Here is a 25,985-nt window from a genome sequence, read left to right as displayed (position 1 = left end):
TCGTAGTAAATACTGACAAACATTGGGATTGTGAGATATTTGTGGGGTCACTGCAATTCAGGATTTAAGAAGACGTAGCCCATTCCCAGATCCTGAAATGTTGGTGGAACTTGAAGTCTTAGACTTGTGACATGTCACGGCAGGATCCTAGGGTCAGATTCTCAGTCGTGATCTGGAATCATAGGACTTAAGCTTTGAAAAAGATCTTTACATTCAAGTAGTCAATACATCCACCTATTTTCGTAATTTCCGTTTCGTAAAATTTTCGTAGTTTTAAAAAAATCAATTTCTTAAGGCTCCAGAACCTTAGGAGTCCTAGCCCAGCATGCTGATGTTCTCCTGGATTCATCAAGTTTCGGTGAAATACACTCTGTAATCATAATGTTATTCTGCGCTGTGAAGTAGAGGGTTAGCATTTTCAGGTATATAGTTGCTTTCTTTACACCTTTTCATCTCATACTGGCATTCTAATTCAGGTATCCTGGTGTCCTTGAAGTTAGCTAAGACTCAACTGTGTTAAGTCCTAGCTCCAAGTTCCCATAACTCTGACTTATTCTTTTAGAATCAAGTAACATCTATTTCATAATAAGTGTGATGCTCATATTTGCTAAATCAATTGAATTACTCAGTTTGTCTCAGGTGTGAAGGACTTCTGGCACTGAATTACACAAATCTTGATTTTGTATGTTCAGTTGTATCACTCTTTTGCTTAATAGTTTGTGATTTTGGTACCCTGATTAGAGAGAGCCTATTTCATAATAATGATACTTTGTGATTAATTGTAAGGTCTTTTGCACTATTTTGCTTAATATCAAGCTATGATGAGGTATTATTATCTCTATTCTACAGATGAAGGAAGGTTAAGAAGTAATTAAAAGTAGGTTAAAGTAAGTTCAGAAATTTTTTTCTGTGTGTGTGGGATTGAATCCATGGCCTCACCCATACTGCCTAAGTGCTATACCACTGAGCTACATCCCAAGTCCTTTTTATTTTTTATTTTGAGACAAGGTTTCCATAAATTGTCTAGACTGGCATCAAATTTGTGATCCTTCTGTTTTAGCCTCCCAAGTAGCTGGGATTTATAGGCGTGTGCCACCAAACCCAGCTCCATCTTAAATTTTAAAAATAAACAAAAAGTTGTAAGTGATTTGCTTAAGGTTCCCTTCCAGTTGATGTTGGGGTCAGCACTTGAACTTAGATCTTCCGGACTCCAGAGCCTATTATATAGAGCCTCTGATACCATCTGAAAGTTACATAAATAATAATACCATTTTTTGAATACATTTACAATTTCATTTTAACATGTATAATTTAATCTGTCTTTAATTAATTTTGCCTCATATTTATCCAAATGTTGAGAAATTTGTCCCAGCATGTTTCATTAACTGTTACTTTTCTCACCAATTTGAATGCTGTTGTTACCACATACAAGTTCTTAAATGTGAACTTAAGTCTATTGCTGGTTTTCTTTCTTTCTTTTTTTTGGTACCAGGGATTGAACCCAGCGGCGCTTTACCACTAAGCCAAATCTCCAGCCCTTTTTAGTTTTTGAGATAGGGTCTGGCTAAGTTGCTTAGGACCTCACTAAGTTGGTGAAGCTGGCTTTGAATTTGCTATCCTCCTGCCTTAGCCTCCTTAGTCCCTGGGATTTTAGGGGTAAACCACCACACATGGATGTATCTGGTTTTCTAATCTATTACATCACACTGCTTGCCTACTAATGCATGAGAAGTATGCTTTTAATCCTGAAGGCTTTATAATACATTTTAATTTTCTAGACATGCAAATCCCCCATTTATTACTTAGCTTTGAAAATTATTCTTGTTATTCTGGCAAATTTATTCTCACAAAATTAAGACAGATACATGGATGGAACATAGCTCAGTGGTAAAGTGTTAAGTATTTGCTTAGCAATTTTAATGCTGGGGGTTCAATCCTCATCATTGTAAAAACAATATGTAACTTTTTGTAACCAATAAAATGATATGTTTCCTATTATACAACTTACTGATTTATTTATCTACTTATTTTCACCATTTTATTTGTGCATATATACTTGTTTAAAATCAGTGAATTTCTAGGGCCAGGTTCAAATAATTAATGGGCTTTTGAAGTAGCTTATCTACACCATCTATTTATTTATTTATTTTGGTAACTCATGTTCCTCCTGCCTCAGCCTCCCAAGCCATTGGAAGTTTGTCTTAGTCCTAAGGTATGCTGCAAACTTAGTCTGGAGTAAAGTGAGAAATGACATCTTTTCAAAGATACCATTTAGAAATTCTAACCTAAGCTGCATATGGTGTCACATATTCCTAGAGACTTGTAGGACTAAGGCAGGATGATTGCAAGTTTCAGACCAGCCTCAACAATTTAGTGAGGCCCTAAGCAATTTAGTGAGATCCTGTCTCAAAATAAAAAATAAAAGGCTAGAGATGTGGCTCAGTGGTCAAGATGCACCGAAAGACTGCTATTAGGCTATAGAGAGCAGTATCAAGTCCCAATATATGTGATCCTCCATCTGCTGCCCCTAGGTACTGGGGATTGAATCCAGGGTCTCAGACAGGCAGGCAAGCACTCTACACTGAACTATATTCCCAGCCCCCTGCTTTTTTATTTTTATTTTTTATTTTTTCAGTCCTGGGGATTAAATTCAGGGGCATTCTACCACTGAGCTACCTCCCTACCCTCTTGTTTCTTTTTGGTACTGGGGATTAAACTCAGGGGCCCTTGACTACTGAGCCACATCCCCAGCCCTAATTTGTATTTTATTTAGAGGTAGAGCCTCACTGAGTTGCTTAGCTCCTCATATTTGCTGAGGCTGGCTTTGAACTCTCTATCCTTCTGCCTCCTGAGCCGCTGGGATTACAGGTGGGCACCACTATACCCAGCCCTACTCCTTTTTATTTTTTGAGACAATGTCTCACTAAATTGCCAGGCTAACTTCAAACTTGTGATCCTCCTGTCTCAGCTTTTGAAGTAGCTAGTATCACAGGCATGTGATACCACATGCCCAACCTTAATTTTCAATATCATAACCAGAAAATTTAATCAACTTCCATAAGCAGAAAGGATCAATATTTACTGGACCAGATGGGGTCGTACTTGTAATCCCAGCTACTTAGGAGACTGAGGCAAGAGGATAGTAGGTTCAAGGTCAGCCTGGGTAAGTTAACAAGACTCTGCCTTAAAATAAAAATTTAAAAGGACTGGGGATGTAGCTCAGTGGTCTAACGTGTGGGATCCTGGGTTTACACACGAAAAATTAAATTTCCTTGATAGTATCATCTGATTCATGACTTTCATTTTGAGCTTTATGCTTTCCTCACAACAGCTAGTGCCTCTCTGGATCTTCTTCAGCCACACCTAGGCTCATTATAACATTGGCTCAACTTACTTGGGTGCGTCCATTGTTGCTGACCACAAATGACTAATGTATGACTGACAAAAATATGACTATCCTTAGCTTAATCACCTTGATACCATGAGAGTAATAGTTAGTGCAGGAAGTAGGCAGTAACTGCCTACTTAAAATATTTAAATAAATAAAATAAAGGTATTGTGTCCATCTACAACTTAAAAAATTTAACATTAAAAAAAAACTGGAATTGTGGCAAGTGTTCTTTTGGTGATCTTTCAATATAATTTCTACTTGATTTAGTAAATTTTGGGATTCTGGGCTTGTTTGCTAAGTATCTGCATCTTAGCAATAGTAAGATAATGTGTTTATTTAATTTTTATTTTTTGCAGTGCTGGGGATTAGACCCAGAGTCTTACATGTACTAAGCAAGTGTTCTACACTAAACTACATCCCTAGCCCATGTGTTTATTTTTAACTAAAAAAGTAAAAGGGAATGCAATTGATAACTGTGTGGTCCCTACCATGTGTCAAACTTCACATATTTTTATATATGTATTACAAATTCTGTAAAGTGGTTATTGGTAATCAAAGGTTATAAACAGAGACCAAGAAACATTAATAATTTTTTCATAAGTATAATAATCTTGGTTTTGTTTCAATATAAACTTTTTATTGAAGTATGATGTGTTTGTGTGTGTGTGTGTGTGTGTGTGTGTATGCGAGCGCCTGCAAATTGAGGTGACACTGAGATTTGAATGTATTTTTAACTTTAAAGCAGAGTGGTACATATCTGTAAACCCAGTGGCTTGGAGGCCTAGGCAGGAAGATTGTGAATTTGAAACCAGACTTAGCAATTTAGTGAGGCCCTAAGCCCCTTAGGGAGAGATCCTATCTCTAAATAAAATATGAAGAGTTGAGAATGTGGCTCAGTGATTGCATGCCCTGGGTTCATTTATTTACCAAAAATAAATAAATAAATGAATAAAGCTTGTTTCTTTCTAATATATCATTTTTTTGCATCTAAAGGAGCCCCCCATGCACAATCCAATTTCTCCTTTACTTTTATGGTATTAAGGATTAAACTCAGGGCTATATACCACTGAGCTACCTCTCTAGCCCTTTTTGTGTTGAGACAGGGTCTTGCTAAATTGCCTAGATTGGCCTCTAATTTGTGATCCTCCTCCTCAGCCTCCTGAGTAGCCGGGATTATAGCCATGTGCCACCACACTCAGTTTTGGTCCAATTTTATTTTATTTTTCCTTTCTCTTTTAGTACTTGGATTTGAACCCGGGGTGTTCTACTACTGGATTACACCTCTTTCCCTACTCCCATCTTTTTTTTTTTTTTTTTTCCTACTCCCATCTTTTTTTGGGGAGGTGTTGGAGGGGACTAGCAGTTGAACCCAGAGGCACTTTACCACTAAGCTACATTCCTAGCCCATTTTTATTTTTGAAGCAGGATCTCACTTAGCTACTTAGGGCCTCACTAAGTTGCTGAGGCTGGTCTTTTTTTTTTTTTTTTTTTTTTTTGTAATATTTATTTTTTAGTACTTGACGGACACAGCATCTTGGTTTGTACGTGGTGCTAGGATCGAACCCGGGCCGCACGCATGCCAGGCGAGCGCGCTATCACTTGAGCCACATCCCCAGCCCCATGAGGCTGGTCTTGAACTTGCATTCTTCCTGCCTAAGTCTCTTGAGTTGTTGGGATTACAGGTGTGTGGTCCCTTTTTAAATTTAATTTTATTATTATTGTTTTTTGTGTTACTGGTATTAATTGAGGGTCACTTTACCACTGAGCTACATCTCCATCCTCTTTTATTTTTTAGTTTGAGACAATGTCTTGCTCAGTTGCGGAAGCTGCCCTCAAATTTACAATCCCTCTGCTTCAGCCTCTTGAATAGCTGGGATTACAAGCAAATGTCACTGTACCTGGTTTTATTTTTTTATTTTGGGGTGGGATCTCACTAAGTTTCTAAGATTGGCCTATAATTTGTGATCCTTCTGTCTCAGCCTCCTTCTATCTCAAGTCTCCTGAGTATCTGGGATTCCGGGCATGCACCACCATGTCCAGCCTTTGTTTTTGTTTTTGTTTTTAATTGTTAAAGCAGGGTCTTGCAAAATTGTCCAGGCTGGCCTTGAATTTGCAATCCTCCTGTTTCATCATCCTGTTTAGCTGGGGTTATAGGCTGGGATTGTAGGCCTGTGCTACCAAACCCATTAATCCAATTTCTTTCTTTCTTTCTTTTTTTTTTTTTTTTTGGTACTTGGGATCGAACCCAGAGTGCTGCATCACTGAGCTACATCTCCAGTCCTTTTTGTTTTTTATTTTGAGGCAGTGTCTTGCTGTGTTGCATAGGGCCTCACTAAGTTGTTGAGCCTGACCTTGACCTTGCAATTCAACTGCCTCAGCCTTCCCATTTGCTGGGGTGACAGGGCATGTACTACCACACCTGGCTTCAGTTTCTTAAAATGTTAGAGAAACGTTTAAAAGTTGCACTTTATTTTATTTTGCTTTAAATAAATACTTTTTTCTTGTTTTAAATTGCTAGCCATGCAAGAAGCGACGAAAAGATGATGACCGATCTTCCTGTAAAACAATTACAAAATATTTATCACCAATAGGGAAGACTGGAGACAGAGTTTTCTCTCCACCAAAATCTAGTAATATTATGGATTATTTTAGAAAGACTTCACCCACAAATGAGAAGACACACTCAGTGAAAGAGTGTAAGATAAAGTCATCTGCACCATTGCCTGTTGACAATAACAAAGATTGTAAAAAACCTTTGGACACATTCTCAAATACAGTATTTAAGAAGAAAGTAAAGAGGGTTAATTTATCTCAACAGCTAAATAATATAAAAACTGAGAATGAATCTCCAATTGAAATTAATAGTGATGATAGCAAAGAAGACTCTAGTTTAAATAATGATTTTGTGGAAAATAGTGCTTCTGTTTTACTTTACAATAAACATGTGGAGGTTCTTGTAGAAAGTATTCATGATGTTGAAAGACAGTCAAATGCTATGACTTTCAAGAAAAATTCTAAGAAAGTGAATCCTAAACAAAGGATGACAAAAGGTGATTGTAAAAGGTTAGGAAAAAGGAAATATAGAGATGTAATAGATCTATCTGAAAGTTTACCCTTGGCAGAAGAACTAAATCTGCTTCAAAATAGTGATAAAGACAGCAAAGAGATAGTATCTTCCCTAACTAATGAAATTGAGAGTACTACAAATGATGCAAACTCTAGTGATCATGTTACTGAAACAGCCCATTTAAGTGATTGTACGATAACTGTCTCATATGAAGAATTTTTAAAAAGTCACAAGGAAAATAAAGTGGAACAGATACCAGACTCAACAATGTCAATTTGTTTACCTTCTGAAACTGTTGAGGAAATAGGCACAAGTGGTTATATAAGTGAATCAGAAAACTGTGAGATATCTCAGCTGATGCGCTTTAAGACAGTTACTGTCCTTGCACAAGTTCACCCCATTCCTCCAAAAAGGACAAAGAAAATACCCCCAATTTTCTTGAAACAAAAGAAATTTGAGATGGAAAATAGTCTTTCTGATCCTGAGAATGAACAGACAATTCAGAAAAGAAAATCTAATGTTGTTATACAGGAGGAAGAATTAGAATTGGCTGTGTTGGAAGCTGGAAGTTCTGAAGCTGTGAAACCAAAGTGTACCCTAGAAGAAAGGCAGCAGTTTATGAAAGCATTTAGGCAGCCAGCATCAGATGCAATTAAAAATGGTGTCAAAAAGTCTTCAGATAAGCAGAAAGACCTCAATGAAAAATATTTAAATGAAGAAGGACAAGATAATAATTCTAAGAAAATCATGGAAAATCCTAATATCCAAATGGTTTCAAATGGTAGTTCACAGTCACACACTGATAGAAGAAGTTTTCCTACGGAGAAAAGTAAAATGCTAAAGAAAAAGAATAAGGAAACATTAGATACTGGGGCTACTACAGGTGAAAACCAAAAAGAAAATAATCAAAAGAAAGAAACAATTCTTTCCTTAAGAAGTAAACAAAATCAGAATAGACTTAGAATGAGTTTGAGACACAAGAAATCAGAAATTTTCAAAAGCACTACATTACTTAACAGTGAAAATCTTGTTTGTGAAGGTATAGCAAATGATGACCCTCTAATGATTTCTTCTCTGTGTGACAAGAATAAATCATCAAGAAAAACCAGCACATCAATTAAAGAAAAGATTATATATCCTAAAGCTGAACCTGAAGGCAGATTGGTAAATGTTTCCACACCTAAATCATCCAGACGATCTATAAGAAATAGCAGCACACCTACTACCATTAGAGGTCCTGATTATGAAGATATACAAGACAATAGTCCAGTAAAATTTTCTACTCCCAAAACAGCCGGTGTATCAGAAAAGCATAGCCTATACACAGCAGAATTACTAACAGTACCCTCTGATTTAGAGAGCCCTATTAGGTAAAGTTTTGTTTTTATTCCAAAGTTCTAATATTCTGCATGCATTATTTGGGAATGAAAATACTACATATGTTGGAGGGCTGGCTTCCTTCCTTCCTTCCTTCCTTCCTTCCTTCCTTCCACCTGTCATCCCCTAGGGAGATATGGACAGATATATACATATTTCTTTTTAGTTTTACATGACAGTAGAATGTATTTTGATATATCATGCATATATGGAGTATAACTTCCCATTTTTGTGGTTGTACATGACTGTGGAGTTACACTGATTGTGTATTCATATATGAACATAGAAAATTTATATCTAATTCATTTTACTCTCTTTCCCATTCCCATTCCCTCTCCTTTCCTGTACTAGGGCATTATTTTTTCTAGAACACAGCTGATTTGTAAGAAGGCGAAAAGGATTTCAAAATGCTTTTTGTTTCTCACATGTAATTTTTAATCAGTCATAATTTCAGAAAAGTTCTAGATGTATTTTAGATGAGTTTTAAACTCTTAATTGTCACAGTTGATAATCCTTGAAAAACTATGCTTCAAATATGTCTTCTGTTCATTTAGCAAATGAGATTAAAAATAAATCATGGAGTATTAACTTCTTTTTTTTTTTTTTAAGAGAGAGAGAGGAGGAGAGAGAGAGAGAGAATTTTTTAATATTTATTTTTTAGTTATCGGCGGACACAACGTCTTTGTTTGTACGTGGTGCTGAGAATCGAACCCGGGCCGCACGCATGCCAGGCGAGCGCGCTACCACTTGAGCCACATCCCCAGCCCAAGTATTAACTTCTTGAATAAATGGACACATTTGTGAAGAAGTATATACTTGCATGCTGCTTCTGGATAAATTTAAGAATGATCCTAGAGGATAATTTTTTTCTTTTTCTTTTTTCTTTTTTTTTTTTTTTGGTACCCAAGAGTGCTTTACCAGTGAACTACAGTCTCAGCCCTTTTTATTTTGAGACAGGATCTCAATAAGTTGCTTAGGGCCTTGCTAAGTTGTTGAGGCTGGCTTTGAACTTGTGATCCTCTTGCCTTAGCCTCCTGAGCCACTAGAAATAAGGGAGAGCACCACCACACCTGGCCTAAGGCTTATTATTTCTAAAGGAATTAACAAATAGTAAACTTTGGCTTCCCCCCAAAAATTATGATTTATGATTATGATTATGATTATGATTATTAGGTACCTGGGATTGAACCCAGGGCTGCTTTACCACTGAGCTATATCCTCAACCCTTTTTATTTTTTTGAGACATGGTCTTCCTAAGTTGCTTAGGTCCTCGCTAAGTTGCTGAGACTCATCTTGAACTTGCAATCCTCCTGTCTCAGCCTCCCCTGTTACTGTATTACATGTGTGTGTCACCATACCCAGCAAGTTTGACTACTTTTGAATCAATCGTTAAGAATTGTTTTTTTTTCCTTCTGTCTTCTTATAATTAAGTCCAAAAATTGGAGTGTTACTTGGTTTATTCCTATATTTAACTGAGAATTTTACATGTTATAGTCATGAAAATGTTTCTAAATACTTCATCTTTTTTTCAGAATGAAATTTACCAGAATTAGTACTCCCAAAAAATCTAAGAAAAAATATAATAAAAAGTCTAAGAAATCAGAGGCAACCGGTGGAGATTTTACTTCTCAAAATAGAAAGGTAATTGAAATATTGGAGTCCTATAAATGATAACTATTTCCTTTTTATGTTCTATTTATACTTATTTATTTATTTATTATTTTGTGGTACTGGGGTTTGAATCCATGGGTGCTCTGCCACTGTGCTATCTATCCCCAATCCTTTTAATTTTATTTTGAGATAGATTGTTCAGGCAGGCCTTGAATTTGCATCAGCCTCCTGAGTTGCTGGGTTTACAGCTGTGCACCACCACACTTGGCTCTTATTTTCTTAAAAAAAAAAAAAAAAAAAAAAAGCAAAAACCCATGGTACTAAGTACTGTGGAGGTAATAAGCCAAAAGATTCATATTTCATACATTGGTTAATTATGACCTTCTATTATTTTTCACTATTATCTCATTCCTCTAGATAATGCTTTAAGATATTAAAAACTCTTATTGTGAGGTGAAAGCAGTTGAGAAAGAAAGTATTATTTCTCACAGTTCTGGAAACGGGGATGTCCAAGATCAAGGTCCCAGCAGAGACCTAGTACCTTATGTGTAACGCGCCGCCATCTTCCTCAAAGGCAGAGAGCAAACCAAGAGAGGGCTTTATCCTTATAACCAAATTACCTCTCAAAGGCCCTACCTCCTAATATTATCACACTGAGGGTTAGGATTTCTACATAGGATGCATTAAATCATACCTATAGGTCATAACTGTATTTCTATTACTGTATTTCTATTTTATATCTATAATTTAGATTTTTTGAAACATGGTTCCTCAACCTAGATATTTGGGCTGGATGATTTTGTTGTGGAGAGCTATGCTATGCATTTATTATAGGATATTTAGCAGCAACCCTGGTCTCTATCTCTAAAAAACCAGTTACACTCCTTCTCCTCTAGTGATGACAACCAAAAATGTTCACAAACATTGCTAAATATCAATCGCAGAGAGGAGAAAAATCACCTCCCTTGAAAAACAATTCCTCTAAAGAAATAGGCAGGAGATATATATAGACACACACACACACGAACAGTTTAGTTGCTTCTGCAGAATAAAGCTGCTTGTCTGACCCGCTATGAGAGAATTGGATTGTATACCTATTAGTATAAATGCCTTTATACTAATAGTTAAATTTTCCTTAAACTTTATTCTTCTGTGCTTAGATTTTTTTTTTTTTTTTTTTGTGTGTGTGTGTGTGTGTGTGTGTGTGGTGCTGGAGTTTCCTCATTTCATGAACTGCAAGCACTGTGCCACTGAGCTGTAGCCTCAGCTCCTAGAAGTAGCAGTTTTGACTCAAGGATTATATCAGAGTCACTTGGTGGCTTTTCTGGAACATGCACACATCTATTCACTCTGAAGACAATCCAATTCTCCTATACTGGGGACAAGCAGCTTTTTTGCAGAAGCAACTATACTGTTCATATTGTGTGTGTGGGGGGGGTGTGCACGTGCTAATGAAAGAATGATTAGATTGAATCAATGTAAAGATTAAAGGAATTTGGAATGGAGAAGCACATTCTCTGGAAGATAATATTTGAATGTACAAGGTCACATTACACTTCAATGGCAGAGCCAAGTTTGAAAGTCAAATGTTATTCTTGGCTAGTACCATTTTACATATCATAATACCTTTTCTGCCTCACTCCAAAGGATCCAGCCTAAAATACTCTCTACTCCTAAACACCTATGGCTTATTTTTTTATGTATCTAGTATGTATCATTCTCCCAGTCTGTCTTTCTGTGTTTCTTGTTTTCTCTGTATATATAAGATATATACATACACACAATAACATATACTATGTAATTGCCTGTATGTTTTTACTTTCTTCCCTGCCATCTAAAAGTTTCTAGAGGTCAAGGTTCACGTACTATGTTTTTTTCTTTTATGGTATCCAATTCAGAGCTTTGCATACAGTAGACTGAGTGACTATTTGTATTTGGAAACTATTTTACCTGATTTTGGTGACTAAAATAAAGGAATATATTGCCATGAAGATGATGAGAAAATAACCATCAATCCTAATCTATATTACAGACATGCTTCTAGGTGTTTTGCCTACAAGTAAATATTTATCAAGATAATTTCAAATAGGAAAAGTAAACTAATCATAACTACATACATCTCATTTTAAGGTTCCTAGTAAGATGTGATAACCATTTCTTTCTTGGTTATTTGATTTACAGTTATATTTTCCTATTATTATATACTTTTTTCTATTATTAAATATAAAATATTTTCCATGGCTAAATTAATATTTCAAATTTTTGTCTAGGCAAGCAAAACTCAAAAAAATATATCAAAAGCAAAACAATTGATCGAAAAAGCAAAAGCTTTACACATCTGTAGGTCAAAGGCTACTGAAGAAACAGTGATACCTTTAAGGCGTTCCTCTAGACATCAGACGCTTCCTGAAGGAGAGAAACCACCAAAAACAGAAGTAAGTACTATAAATATCTATAGTATTAATTCTGTCCTATTTTGCTTGGAGTGAGAGAAAGAAACTTTATAAGGTTATAGGTAGCACTATATGATAGCCTTGAAGTAGAAGACAGAATATCCTTTTCAGTTTTGCTTTAGAAGCCTTTGGCTTCCTTTTGCTTACAAAATACAACCTGAATCTTTCTCAAGTCAAATGAAAATCTTCCATAGCTGAACCAGCTCTTCCCGTTTTTCGAAACAGTTCTTTACTCCAGTCACACTAAATTATTAATTTCTTCCTCACGTGGTACAATTTTCACTGATTTCATTGTGTTTTTCTCATCTTGAGATACATATTCCAAGTACTCTTTTCTACCTGAGATTTCTTGCTCAGCCTTAAAGATTATGCTAAAGTGACAATATCTTCTCTTTTTTTTTAAAATAAAGCTTATTGAATTAATTCACATACCATATAATTCACCATTTAAAGTGTGTAATTCAGTGGCTTATAGTATATTCACAGTTATGCATTCATAATAATCAATTTTAGAGCACTTTCATTACCCCTAAAAGACATCCAGTCTCTCTTTGCTGTCAATTCCTGATCCTCCCATTCCCCACCCTTGTCAACTACTAATCTGCTTTCTATTTCTATGAACTTGCCTATTCAAAACATTTCATGAAAACGGTATCATATAACATGTGGTCCTTTTTGTTCAGATTCTTTCATTAGTATATGTTGGAAAAATTCATCCATGTTGTAGCCTAAGTGTTTCTTTTTATTGCCAAATAATTTCCCCATGTTTATACTATATTTTATTTACTCATTCACCATTTGGTGGATATTTGGGTTGTTTCTTTCTGGCTATTATAAATAATTCTATGTAAATTCTACCACCTTTCCTTGAAAGCTGTGCTGATTTTTTTGAGACCAATAGCTTCCTTTCCTATATGTATTTTATTTTCATGGGTTTTTATACTTTAGCAGATACTGCCCTCAACACCCTAAGTTAGAGCTAAACTATCTACTCATGTACTAGTTCTCTCTCTCCTAATCCTTTTTGTAACATTTAAAGCAGACAATTGAGTATTATTTGTCTTTGTATTCCCAGAGCCTCCTGTATTAACTCATATAGTAGGTGTTCAATAAATATGCTGACCACAGGAAAATATCAAACTTCATATTAATTTCTAGGATGTATAGTTCTAAAAAGGATATGGCTAGAATTTTTATAGCTTGGCCATATTGATCCTTCTCTTTTAGAAAAGTTGCTTCTTTTAAAATGAAGTCCCATGGTCATATTAAAACTACTATTTGCTATCATATAAAGTTGTATGATATAAACATATACTCCTATCATTCTATCATGATTTTTCTTTTCAATCAAATAATGTCCGGTAGGAGATACATGGAGCTGCTAATTTAATTGCCAGATCTATGGTTTCTATCACTATAACCTTTTGTATATTTTAATGACATTAGTTGTATGATTTATAATAGCTCTCTTACCTGTGTTTGCTTTCAATGATTTCAGTTGCCTATGATCAATCATAGTCTGGAAATAATAAATAAAAAATTCCAGAAATAAGCAATTAGGGTCTGAGTGGCTTAATGAAATTTTGTGCTGTCCCACTCTGTCTGATCTAGGACAGTGCAGATCAGTATATCCATGTTCTACATACCACTTGCCCATTAATCATTTAGTAGTCATTTCAGTTATCAGATCATCTGAAGCAGTATTGTAGTGCTTGTGTTCAAGTACCCTTATTTTATTTAATAATGGCCCCAAAGTGCAAGAGTAGGGAGGCTAGCAATTGAATATGTCTAAAAAGAGCCAAGCTTTTTTTTTTAAGTAAAAATAAGAAGGAATTTTTTATCTGTAAAATTATGAAGAAGTAAAAAGAAATTCATTCTAGTTTTGCTCTCATATCTCAAGCTACAAAAACAACAGCAACAGTATGTGATAAGTATATATAAAAAAGAAACCTAGTATGTGTAGGGTTTGAACTATCTGAGATTTTAGGCATCCACTGGAATTATTGGAATATATATCCCCTGTAAGGAGAAATACTCTATTTAATTTTTTTTCTTATTTTATCTTAGGATGTTATAATAATAGATTCAAGTCCTACTTCTTTAAAGACATCAGAGAAAAATCAGAAGAAACTTCAGTGTTTGAACGATGTGCTAGGAAAAAAGCTTGACAAGTCTCCTAAAAATGTACCTGGTAATCAGATTTAATACCATTTATAATGAATAGTAGAACCTTTGGGGAGATCATTCTGACTGTACTCATGACGATGGAAATTTAGTCTCTTTTGTAAACTGGATAATTTAATTAAATTATTATTTCCTTTTTAATAAGCAAAATTTTGATACAGTGAAGAGTCTTTCGGAGGGAAATAGTCATTTTTTTTTTTCACTTTGTCTTTTTTTTTTTTTTTTTTTTTTTTGATACCAGGGATTGAACCCAGGGGCACTCAACCACTGAGCCACATCCCCAGTTTTTTTTTTTTTTTTTTTTTTTGTATTAAAGACAGGATCTGGCTGAGTTGCTTAGGGCCTCTCTGAGTTGCTGAGGCTAACTCTGAACTCACTATTCTGCCTCAGCTTCCCCAAGCAGCTGGGAATACAAGTGTGTGCCACTGTGCCCAGCTTTGTTCACAATTTTAAGTTTGTGAGTATATTTTAACTTACTGCATCTCTATTATATTTATTTATTTAAGTTAGTGTTTCCCAAATTTAACTGACCATCAAAATTATCTGGTTAAGGGCTGGGGTTGTAACTCAGTGGAACAGCACTTGCCTAGTATGTGTGAAGAACCTCAGCACCACATAAAAAATAAATAAATAAATAAATAAAATGAAGGTACTATGTCCATCAACAAGTAAAAATATTTTTTAAAAATTATCTGGTTAAATTAAAACTTTTATTAATGTTTTAGATCTTTTCCTATTTATATTGAACAAGAATCTCTAGAGGTAGGTTGTGGGAATCTTTAGTTACAAAGAAAAGCTTCCAAGGAGATTCCAATATTGCCATGTTGAAGGAATAGATCATTATATAGAAATTTTATAATTAACCTATAATCCCAGCTATTTGGAAGGTTGACGAAGGAGGATCACATGTTTGAGGCCAGCCTGGGCAATTTAATGAGACCCTGTCTCAGTAAAAAATAACAAGGGTTTAGGATGCACCTCAGTGGTAGGGCACTCCTCAGTACCAGGGGGAATTTGTTTTTTAATTTTTAGAATTCTAAAAAGATATAATTTTGAAAGTAGCGGAAAGTAAGTGGAGATTGTAAGCATTGATACTAACTGAAGTCATTTTTTTTTTTTTAAAGGAAAAATAAAAGTTGCCCCTTTATTTATTGCCAGAAAGGTTCCAAAAACAACTGAACCTGACCTTAGTTTGGATGAGAGCAGGTAAGTCCAATGTAAGTTTTAAAATGCCAAAATATGGAATACATTTTGTATTTATTCATTTATTTTGGTGAGAAAACATGTATATTATCATTTAGAGCTTTACTAAGTCCATTTTAAAAGATGACACTAGAGCGGAGTCTGGCAGTAGCACATGTGTGTAATCCTAGCTGCTTGGGAGGCTGAAGCAGGGGATTGTGACTTCAAAACCAGCCTCAGCAACTTAGCAAGACCCTGTCTCAAAATAAAACATAAAAAGTGCTGGGGATGTGACTCAGTGGTAAATTGCCCCTGGGTTCAATCCCCAGTACCCTACCTCCAACCCCGAAAAAGATGACACTCTTGAAAGTGCTACCACTGTTATGATCCTGATTATTTACAAATGCTTTGTGGTCATCTCTAGACATAAAATGAGAATAGTAAATAAACAAACCAAAAATATAAAAGAGTGATTATGAACATTCTATAAATATTTGTATAGCTACTGTGTGCCATGCAGTATTTTTGGCACTGGGTATATTCTGGGGAAGAAGACAGAATCCCCCATCCTCATGAGGATTATAGACTGAATAAAAGATTGTTTCTATAATTAAATATTAGGTCAACAAATGAAAAATTGGCATTGTGCTAAGGAGAGGTACAAAATGCTATTAGAGTTTATATTAAGGAAGTTTGGTTTTGATCAAGGAAGGCTTTGTACAGGAAATGATACCTGAACTGAAATCTAAAGGAATATCAGGAGTTCATCAGGGGGAGGAACAGTGTTCCAGCCAGAGAGAACAACCTGTGTCAAAGTACTTGTAGCTAGATGGAACATGGGAGTTTCCAAAGACTGAAATAATACCAGTGTGACTTGAACACAGAGAGCAAGGGTGGGAAGAATATGAGATTAAGCTGGAGAGGTGGGTGCTAGCCAATATAAGATCTTGGAGGCAGTCTAAAAGGATTTTGATTATACTAAGAACAAAAAGAAGTAGCCAAAGGGTTTTAAGCATAATACGGATATAAGCAGAATTGGATTTTGGAAGTTTAATGTGCCTGCTGAATTAATCTAACAACTGCACAGAGAATAGAATGAGAGATTCAAGTTGTAATTTGCCAGCTTGGATAAATTAGTGAGACCCTTTTAAAATTAAAAAAATAAAAAGGGCTGGGGGGCTGGGGTTGTAGCTCAGTGGTTGCGCGCTCACCTCTGATGCATGGGACTTTGGATTTGATCCCCAGTACCACATAAAAATAAACAAATAAAAATAAAGATCTTGTGTCCATATACAACTAAAAAAATATTTTTAAAAAAGTGATGGGGATGTAGTTCAGTAGTAGAGTACTCTTAGGTTCAATTCCCAATATGCAAGTAAATAAATAAACACGAAAAGAAAACAGAATATCATGACTCCAATATTTGTGTTAACTTTAAAAAATTGATTTAAAGATAATGATATTGAATTATCTGATCTGGGCACATAGTACATCTTTCTTAGTTTGAAATTTCTTTTGACTGTGTGCTACAATTTTCAGTGTAGAAATTTTGCACACATTTTGTTAAATGGATCTCTTAAGTATTTCATTATTTGATGTTTTTGTAAATGATACTATTTTTTATTTTCATCATAAATAGTACTATTTTTTAATTTTCATTGTAAATGGTACTATTTTTTATTTTCTAGTTGTTTATTTCTCTAATTTTAGATTTTTTTATACTGAGGACTGAACCCAGGGGTACTCTACTAGTGGGATACATTTCCAGCCCTTTTTGTTTTTTATTTTGAGGTAGGGTCTCTCACTAAGTTGCCAAGGTTGGCCTTGAACTTAGGATACTTCTGCCTCAGCCTCTGAAATCCCTGGGATTTCAGGTGTGCACCATTGCTCCTGGCTGTTTGTTTCTTTATAGATAATTAATTCATCTTTATCCTGAATATCCTATAATCTGCCAATTCACTTAATTTCTTCTTTTTCTTCTTTTTTTTTCTTTTTGATATCAGGGATTAAACCCAGGGGCATTTAACCACTAAGCTACATTCCCAGCCCTTTTTGTATTTTATTTAGAGATAGGGTCTTGCTGAGTTACTTAGGGCCTTGCTAAATTGCTGAGGCTGGCTTTGAACTTGTTATTCTCCTGCTTCAGCGTCCCCAGCCATTGGGATTACAGGTGTGCATCACTGCGCCTGACTCAATTTCTTCTTCTTTTTTTTTTTTAACCCAGCCCCAGTTTATTAGAAAAGGTGTGAACAAGGCTATATCAACAGGAATGGCTCTTCCCAGCCCTCTATTCACTCTACCTGTACCCTGGTTGTTGTGCCTCCTAGGACACAGCTTCAAGTGGCCTGGGCAGCAGGGTCTCTAAAACCCCTGCTGCTTCCTACTCTACACAATTAATTTAATTTCTTAATTTTTAAAGATTCTGGTTTTTGTTTTTTAAGTTCTGGGGATAGAACCCAGGGCCTCACACATGCTAGGCAAATACCCTACCCCTGAACTATACCTCTAGCCCTTTAAAAAAAATTTTTGTGTGTGTGTGTGATAGCTTGCCTTGAATGCCTTAGTACAGGGGTGCATTAGCAAACTCAGCCATAGAAACTTCAGTAAGCATCAGCTGGGGTCTCAGTATAGTGGATGCACTGTTCCCATTCTAGAATGCAAGATACTGTAGCCTATTTTTTTTATGTGTGTGTATGTGTGTGTGGTGCTGGGGCTATACATGCTCCACTTTCTCTGGTGATAGTGGTAAATCTAAAGGGGGGGAAGAATGCAGGGTGGTCCCCTAAATCTCTGATATGTTGAATTTTGTCCCCACAAAAGATAGATTAATGTTCTAATGCCCAGTACCTCAGAACATGTCCTCATTCAGAGATAGAATTCCTGCAGATGCAATTAATATGAGGCCCCTTAATCCAGTATGACTGTTGTCTATGTAAGAGGAGGACAGGAGACACAGAGACATGGACATGATGGGGGAAAGCCCTGAAATGAGGAACTCTGAGACTGGAGTGAGGTATCTAAGCCAAGGAACACCAAAGGCTGCCCCAGAAGCTGTGAGAGACCAGAAGGCTTTTTCTGTATCTATTGAGATCATGTGATTTTGTCCTTGATTCTATTTATGTCTATTAGATTTATTGATTTGTAAATGTTGAAACATCTTTGCAGCCCTTTTTAATGTGCTATTGAATTTGATCTGAAAGTGTTTGTTAAGGATTGTCACCTTTGTTCGTCAAGGATATTGTCCTATAATTTTCGTTTCTTGATGTGTTTTACCCAGTTTTAATTTATTGTGATACCAGTTTTGTATAATGAGTTTGGAGGCATTCCCTCCCTTTCTATTTCAAGTACTAATTAGAGAATTGGCCTTATTTGTTTTGGTATGTTTGTTTGTTTATTGTATAGTACTGGGGATTGAACCCATGGGTGCTCTATCACTGAGTTACACCCCCAGCCCTTTTTATTTTGAGGGAGGGTCTCATTTAGTTCCCAGGCTGATCTTGAACTTGCAATTCTCCTGCCTCAGCCTCCTGAACTGCTGGGGTCATAGATAATGTGCCACTTTGCCTGACTGCTGTTAGTTTTTTAAAGATCTGGAAAAATTCAGCTGTGACTCTATTATGTCCTGGGTTTTCTCTGTTGGGAGGCTTTTTTTATATATATATATAGTTTTCTGTAGACACAACATCTTTATTTTATTTTACGTTTTTATGTGGTGCTGAGGATTGAACCCAGAGCCCCACGCATGCCAGGCGAGTGCACTACCGCTTGAGCCACATCCCCAGCCCACTACATCTCTAATCTTATTAATTGAATTCTTCCCTCTGGATTTCTCAAGGGAGCATGACCCTCCCGTCACATTGAGGACTGACTTCTATACCCCAGATATATGAGACAATAAATTTTCATTATTTTGAGATAAAACACACACACACACACCCCTAAAACTATTTTTCAATATATAACATATTATATATAATATATATGCATATTTTATATTAACACCTTGTATTTCTCTCCTTGAAGTTTACTTTCTGCTCTCGGAACACACTAATTTAGCTACAACTATACCTCTTTTCCCCCTTTCTTCCTATTAACAAAAGAAAAAATATATCTCCTCAGTTCTAAGATTAATTTTTCTAATCTGGCTTCAAGACTTTTCTTCCGGGGCTGGGGTTGTGGCTCAGTGATAGAGCGCTTAACTCTAATGTGTGAGGCACGGGGTGTAATTCTCAGCACTACATATAAAAAATAAAGGTCCATCAACAACTAATAAAAATATTTTAAAAAAGACTCTTCTTCCGCTCATTTCACTCAAGATACTGCAATTCTAACTCTCTATCTGGCAGTTAGGAAAGGATATATAAGCTGTGATATACCACCACTACAGACCTCCCCCCCCACCACCACCACTCTAGCCTTCCATTCTCCCCCACTCTTTCACCTCTTCCACTTCTACCATTGTAGTCAAGATTCCTGTGATTCAAAATCTAATGATAAGCCAGTTAAGCTGGGTGCAGTGGTATATGCCTGTAATTCCATCAGCTTAGGAGGCTGAAGCAGGAAGATCCCAAGTTCAAAACCAGCCTCAGCAACTAAGCGAGGCCCTGTCTCAAAATAAAATACAAAAGGGGCTGGGGATATGGCTCAGTAACAACAACAACAAAAAAAAAACCCTAGGGATGGAGATGTAGTTCAGTAGTAGAGTATTGGCTTAGCATGCTGGAGACTCTGCATTAGGTTCCCAGCACTGAAAACAAAACAAAATGACAAGGGAAAAAACTTTCCTTCCACCTACAGATATCCCATTAACATTTTGGTGGATGTCCTTCAAGTCATTGTTTAAAAATACATATTTGTTTTTATTAATTAATATGGCAGGCTTTTATATTAGTGTTATATAAGCAAAAAAGAATTCGACTAGCTAACATCTTAGATGGGTGATTAATTTTTAAGTTAAATTTTAGTATTTATTTTCTAGGTATTTTATTCTTTTAAGTGTTTATAACCTTAGCTCTTCTTTTTCAAATCATTTCCTAAAGTCAAGATACATCTGAGAAATCTCAGGACTGTGATGTACAATTTAAAGCAAAGCGTGATTTTCTAATGAGTGGTTTGCCAGATTTGTTGAAACGACAAATTGCAAAGAAAGCTGCTGTTCTGGATGTGTACAATTCATTGAGTACCAGTTTCCAGAAAGTTGTTCATATACAACAAAAAGATGATGGTAAGTTTATTATTTTTGAACATTTACTCTTTTTTAACTTTTAGAAGTAATATAAAACTATATAGGCAGTTTAAAATGAGGCTAAGTTTTCCTAGCCTCAGGTCATTCTTTTTGTGATTTTAGTGGAAATTTTAAGTATATGTTTCATCCTCTTTTCCTTAGCCTTTGTCTCAGTTTAATGAGAATGGAGGTTTGCAGAGCAAGGAAGCCAAAGGAAACCTTCCTCCATAGCTTGTCAGGAACGTGCAGGACAGTGTGAAGGACCTTGAGTGAATATTCTCTAGACAGGCACTGTATTCTAAAAGGAAGTCAGTTCCTCTCTGAAATCAGAGCAGATCATCTTTATTTCTCTGAAGTGCTGGGAATTTAGCTCACAGGGAGAGCACTTGGCCTAGCATGCATGAGGCCCTGGGTTCCATCACCAGCACTCTTTAAAGAAAAAAAGCATGTGTGTGTGTGTTTGTAAGTAAACACACACACATTTGTCCTATCCATTATTATTGTATGCTCAGAGAAATCCATTCACATCCTTTCAGAACAGCTTCAGCTATTTAGTACCATATTAGTCTCTTTATAGAATACACAGGTAACAAGTAGCGAGGAAGCTGTGCAAAAGTATCTTATTCCATGGTGTCAGCCTAATCATAATCCAGTTTATTTGGATTCAGATGCTATAACAACCATAACCTTTACTTACAGTTTTTAGTTACTGATAAAGTACAAAAAAGGCTTTTATCATTACATCAGCATTATTTCTACCTAGAGATGTTTTTGTTTCGTTTTATTTTGTAGCTTCAAGGTTCTGGGGCTGGTGTTGTAGCTCAAAGGTAGAGGGCTTGCCTAGCAAGTGTAAGGCACTGGGTTTGATCCTCAGTACCACATAAAAGTAAATAAGTAAATAAAATAAAGATTTTTTTTAAAAGACAAGTTCAGCTCGCTGGTTTTGAGGGTTGGTTTTGGGCATTCCTCATGACCATTAAATGCATATTGTTTTCTATTCTTTTTTCTTTTCCTTTTGTGTTTCTGACCTTATTACCTAATAAGTTTTGTTCAGCCTCTTTTGGTATAGGGAATTTCTCAGTCTAATAATTTTTTCTGCTTTTCCCTATTTTGCATTTCTGCCACTGTCATTAAGTTGATGAAAAAAACCTTTTTTTTCTTGTGGTCCTGGGAACCAAACCCAGAGCCTCATGCATGCTGGGCAGTCACTGTAACACTGAACTATATCCCCAACTCAACCTTTTCTAATGTCATGTTTAAATATAAAAATGGTTTATGCTTTTTTTTTTTCCCCTGAATGTGATTTTTCAAAGAAGTGCTACTATAAAACTTAGCATTCTTTCTTTCTTTTTTGTTGGGGGCAGGTGTTGCTAAGGATTGAATCCAGGAACATTGTACCATTTTGAGCTATATTTCCAGTCCTATTTTTCATTTTCAATCAGGGTCTTGCTAAGTTTCCTAGGCTGTCCTTAGATTTGCAATCCTCCTGCCTCAGTCTCCAGGGTCACTGGGATTATAGGTGTATACTTCCATGCCTGGCCCAAATTTAGTATTTTTGTTTTTAGATGAGCAGATGAGGCAAGAGCTGAGGGAATCCCCTTTCTTTTACACCCCTAATAATTATGAAGTACTCATTGTTAACCGGAATTCTGCTGAGCACTTATCACACTCATTTTACAAGTGAAGAAATTAAAATTTGGAATCTTGTTTATATAAGAATGATAGTTGGCAGAATTTGGAATGAAATACAGATTTGACTTTAAAGTTTAAACTTTAAATGAGTTTGCTAATGCCTCCTAAAATCCTAATTTTTTTAAAAAATATTTTTTAGTTTTAGGTGGACACAATATCTTTATTTTATTTTTACTTGGTACTGAGGATTGAACCCAGTGCCTCACGCATGCTAGGCGAGCACACTACCACTTGAGCCACATCCCCAGCCCCAAAATCCTAAAATTTTTACCCTAAGTATCAAAGCTGATTAAAAAAGAAATGAAAGTTTGCTAATATGTGCTTCTTTTAACAACTGGGAGGAATTTTTATTAATTGTATTTGTTAGAGGTGAGGATATTGTTCCCTTTGTACTCATTTGGGTTTTTGGTACTTTTATGATAACTATGTGGTTGTCACATCATTGTTGTTTGTTTTTTGGTGTTAGGATTTGTCAAGTCTTTTCATATTCGACATTCAGTAAATACACAGTATAAAAAGTTAATTAAGATAGTTTTTCTGTTTCTCTTCAGGGTGTTGGTTATGGAATTTGAAACTACCTTCTTGTCCTCTGTTAACTACATTTAAGGAGTCTAATACTAAAGTAATAGATCTCTCAAAATGTGTTATTGCTCTTGGTGAATTTTCAACATTGAAGTCAAATTCAAAAAGTAATTCTGCTGTCATGGTAAGTACTAGAGAGCTAATCTGTTGTTGTAGGGCATTTTCTTCACATCCTTCAGAGGAAAAAAATTGGATAGCTACTGTTTTAACCTAGAATTCCTTTTCTTCCCCTAATGTCCAATTTTTTAAAAGTGTATCTAATTGAAATACAGATTTCTTTTAAATATTCATAGTTACATATGTGCGCGCGCGCGCACACACACGATTTCAGTTCTGGGGATTGAATCCAAGGACAATCTACCTCTGGGCTACATCCCCATTCTTTTTTTTTTTTTTTTTTTTAAGAGAGAGAATTTTTAAATATTTATTTTTTAGTTTTTGGTGGACACAACATCTTTATTTCATTTTTATGTGGTGCTGAGGATCAATCCAGCGCCCCGCGTATGCCAGGCGAGCGTGCGGTTACTGCTTGAGCCACATCCCCAGCGCCCCCAGCCCTTTTTAATTTTTTTTTAAATTTTGAGACAGATCTCCCTAAATTGCCTAAGCTGGCCTTGAACTGGCCATCCTCCTGCCTCAGCCTCTTGAGTTGCTGGGATTATAGGCGTGTGCCACCACACCCTGTAAATATAGAGCTTGAAAAACATTTTTAAGAATTAATAATAGCCAACTTCAAAGAAATGTTAGATTATATAGCACAGTTAGATGCTTTATAAGTCAGCACTGTCTAATAAGTGTGTAAAGTACAATTACTTGTAAAGAAAAAATATATGAAATAAATCTTTCAAAAATTATGCAAGTGCAGCTTTGTGTTTAATGACTAAAGCTAATCCAACATTTATATTGACTTAATATGAACAGAACATAGTTGATAGTTTTGTGATTAACATGCATAAATGATATGTGTTTGCTATTATGCATTTTATTCTTCGTTGCAGCTTATAAGGAAAAGGAAGAATTTTACTAAAGAAGTAAGAAATCTTTTGCTAGAAGAAATTAGGTGGTCAAATCCTGAATTTTCTGTGGGAAAATATTTTCCCTTGCTTCTAAAAAAACAAATTGAGCACCAGGCACTTTCTGAGTATCATGGTAAACAAGGTTAGTGATCATTAATGTTAATATTTTGGTTTTGAAACATAAAGACTTAGGCTTTGACTCTTAGAAGCAGCCACCATAGACAGAACATTGCTTACAGATGGCAAGGAGAAATGTTAACTTCAAGCAAAGCATCTTGAGCAATGCAGTATTAGTGCCTGCCAGCTTCCATAGATGTCAATCCAAAGACAGTTTTAATTATAAATCATTCATTTAAGGAAAGACAGATAAGAGGATTTTAACTTACATATCTTGTACAAAAGGCACTCAAATATTAAAAATCTCAGCTTACTTTCAGTATGTCACATTCCATTCTTACCTTTTCATCTTAATGTCATAAGACTACAGGCTATTTAGAAGTGACATGAAGATTATTGGGTGTTGAAAATGCTTTTTGTTGATTAACAAGCACATGCATTTTATGATTTCCCAAATCAGAAAATCTACAAGTAGAGCTTGATAACAATCAAAAAGAAAGCAAAAGGAAACGAGTGGAAATAGAAAATCAGAAGTCAAAAAGAAAGAAACCAAATGAAAATTCAGTAAGTCCAGTAAAGATAAATGGGAAGCCAGAAGAACTTGACAAAAGAAACAACTCTTTTGGGAAAAAGCTGGGTTCTTCCAAAGGTATATTTTCTAAAATGTCTCGGAAGAAACAAACTGCTTTGAGTACACCACGTAAAGTGAAAACAGGAGCAGTAGAAGATAATGATATTCTGATCATAGATGGTGACAGAGAGTTTCCAGCAGAAATATCTTCCATTTCTGGTAAATTGGATTTTCTTCTTCTCAACTTAGAACTTGTTTTTTTTTTTTTTTTTTAAGAGAGAGAATTTTAGTATTTATTTTTTAGTTTTCGGCAGACACAACATCTTTTTTTGTATGTGGTGCTGAGGATCGAACTCCGGCCGCACGCATGCCAGGCGAGCTCGCTACCGCTTGAGCCACATCCCCAGCCTCAGAACTAGGTTTTTAATCTCTCATTCTTCTTCCGTCTCTGATTATTTTTTTTAAACATTTATTTTTTAGTTGTAGATGGACACAATACCTTTATTTTATTTTTATGTGGTGCTGAGGATCGAAACCAGTGCCTCACGCATACCAGGCGAGTGTGCTCTACCTCTGAGCCACATCATCATCATCATTATTTTCATTATTATCATTATTATTACTATTATTGGTACTGGGATTGAACCTGGAGAACGCTTAACCACTAAGCCACATCCCACCCTTTTTATTTTTCATTTTGAGACATGATCTCACTAAATAGTTCAGAGCCTTTCTAAGTTGCTGAGGCTGGCTTTGAACTGGGATCTTCCTACCTCAGCTTCCATGGCTGTTCAGATTACAGTCATGCACCATCAAACCCAGCCATTTTCCCCCCTCTCAAAAATTTTTTTTAAACTAGGCACAATGCTGCACGCACCCTTGTAATCCCAGTGACTCGGGAGTTCAAAGCCATCCTCAGCAATGGTGAAGTGCTTAACAACTCCCTGAGACCCTGTCTCTAAATTAAATAAAATACAAAATAGGGCTGGAGATGTGGCTCAGTAGTTGAGTGCCCCCAAGTCAATCTCCAGTACCAAAAAAAAAAAAAATTTGCTTTTTTAATTTTGAGCTGGGTTCTTGCTATGTTACCAGTCCAGGCTCGAACTCAAGATCCTCCTGTTTTAGCCTTTTTTTTTTTTTTTTTAATGTTTATTTTAGTTGTAGGTGTACACAATGACCTTTATATTGTTTTTATGTGTTGCCAAGGATCGAACCCAGAACCTCACATGTGCTAGGTGAGCGCTTTACCATTGAGCCACAATCCCAGCCCTGTTTTAGCCTTTTTAGTAGCTGGGACTGTGGGCAGACACCACCATTCCTTACCACCCTTTCTTTTAATATACATCTATTGCAACTTTTAATGTATGTCCAATGTATTCCTTTGAATTCATCCATTTTATATAAACTTTATGTATAATTTAATATTTGGTATTTCAAGTCACTAATCTTTTTTTTTCCTGTGGTGCTAAGGATTGAATTAATATTTAGTTTTTCTATTAGGAGTTAGCATTTGTCTTT

The 25,985-nt window shown here is 35.7% G+C and overlaps 1 protein-coding gene across 2 annotated transcripts in view; it reads left to right on the top strand.

Moving 5' to 3' along the window:
- Atad5 (ATPase family AAA domain containing 5) overlaps positions 1 to 25,985 on the top strand; it is a 55,237-nt gene that overhangs the window by 363 nt on the left and 28,889 nt on the right. For both annotated transcript variants that reach the window (XM_076869399.1, XM_076869398.1), the window contains exons 2-10: positions 5,910 to 7,828; positions 9,368 to 9,476; positions 11,717 to 11,881; positions 13,967 to 14,090; positions 15,208 to 15,289; positions 20,305 to 20,489; positions 22,733 to 22,887; positions 23,762 to 23,921; positions 24,357 to 24,686. In XM_076869399.1, the coding sequence (XP_076725514.1) occupies positions 5,910 to 7,828; positions 9,368 to 9,476; positions 11,717 to 11,881; positions 13,967 to 14,090; positions 15,208 to 15,289; positions 20,305 to 20,489; positions 22,733 to 22,887; positions 23,762 to 23,921; positions 24,357 to 24,686 (3,229 nt within the window). The remainder of the gene's footprint in view (positions 1 to 5,909; positions 7,829 to 9,367; positions 9,477 to 11,716; positions 11,882 to 13,966; positions 14,091 to 15,207; positions 15,290 to 20,304; positions 20,490 to 22,732; positions 22,888 to 23,761; positions 23,922 to 24,356; positions 24,687 to 25,985) is intronic.

Source organism: Callospermophilus lateralis, chromosome 11 (assembly GCF_048772815.1).
Source record: "Callospermophilus lateralis isolate mCalLat2 chromosome 11, mCalLat2.hap1, whole genome shotgun sequence".
In the NCBI taxonomy this organism is placed as follows: Eukaryota; Metazoa; Chordata; class Mammalia; order Rodentia; family Sciuridae; genus Callospermophilus; species Callospermophilus lateralis.
Note: the sequence above shows the minus strand (reverse complement) of the source record. Positions and strands in the feature narration are given on the sequence as shown.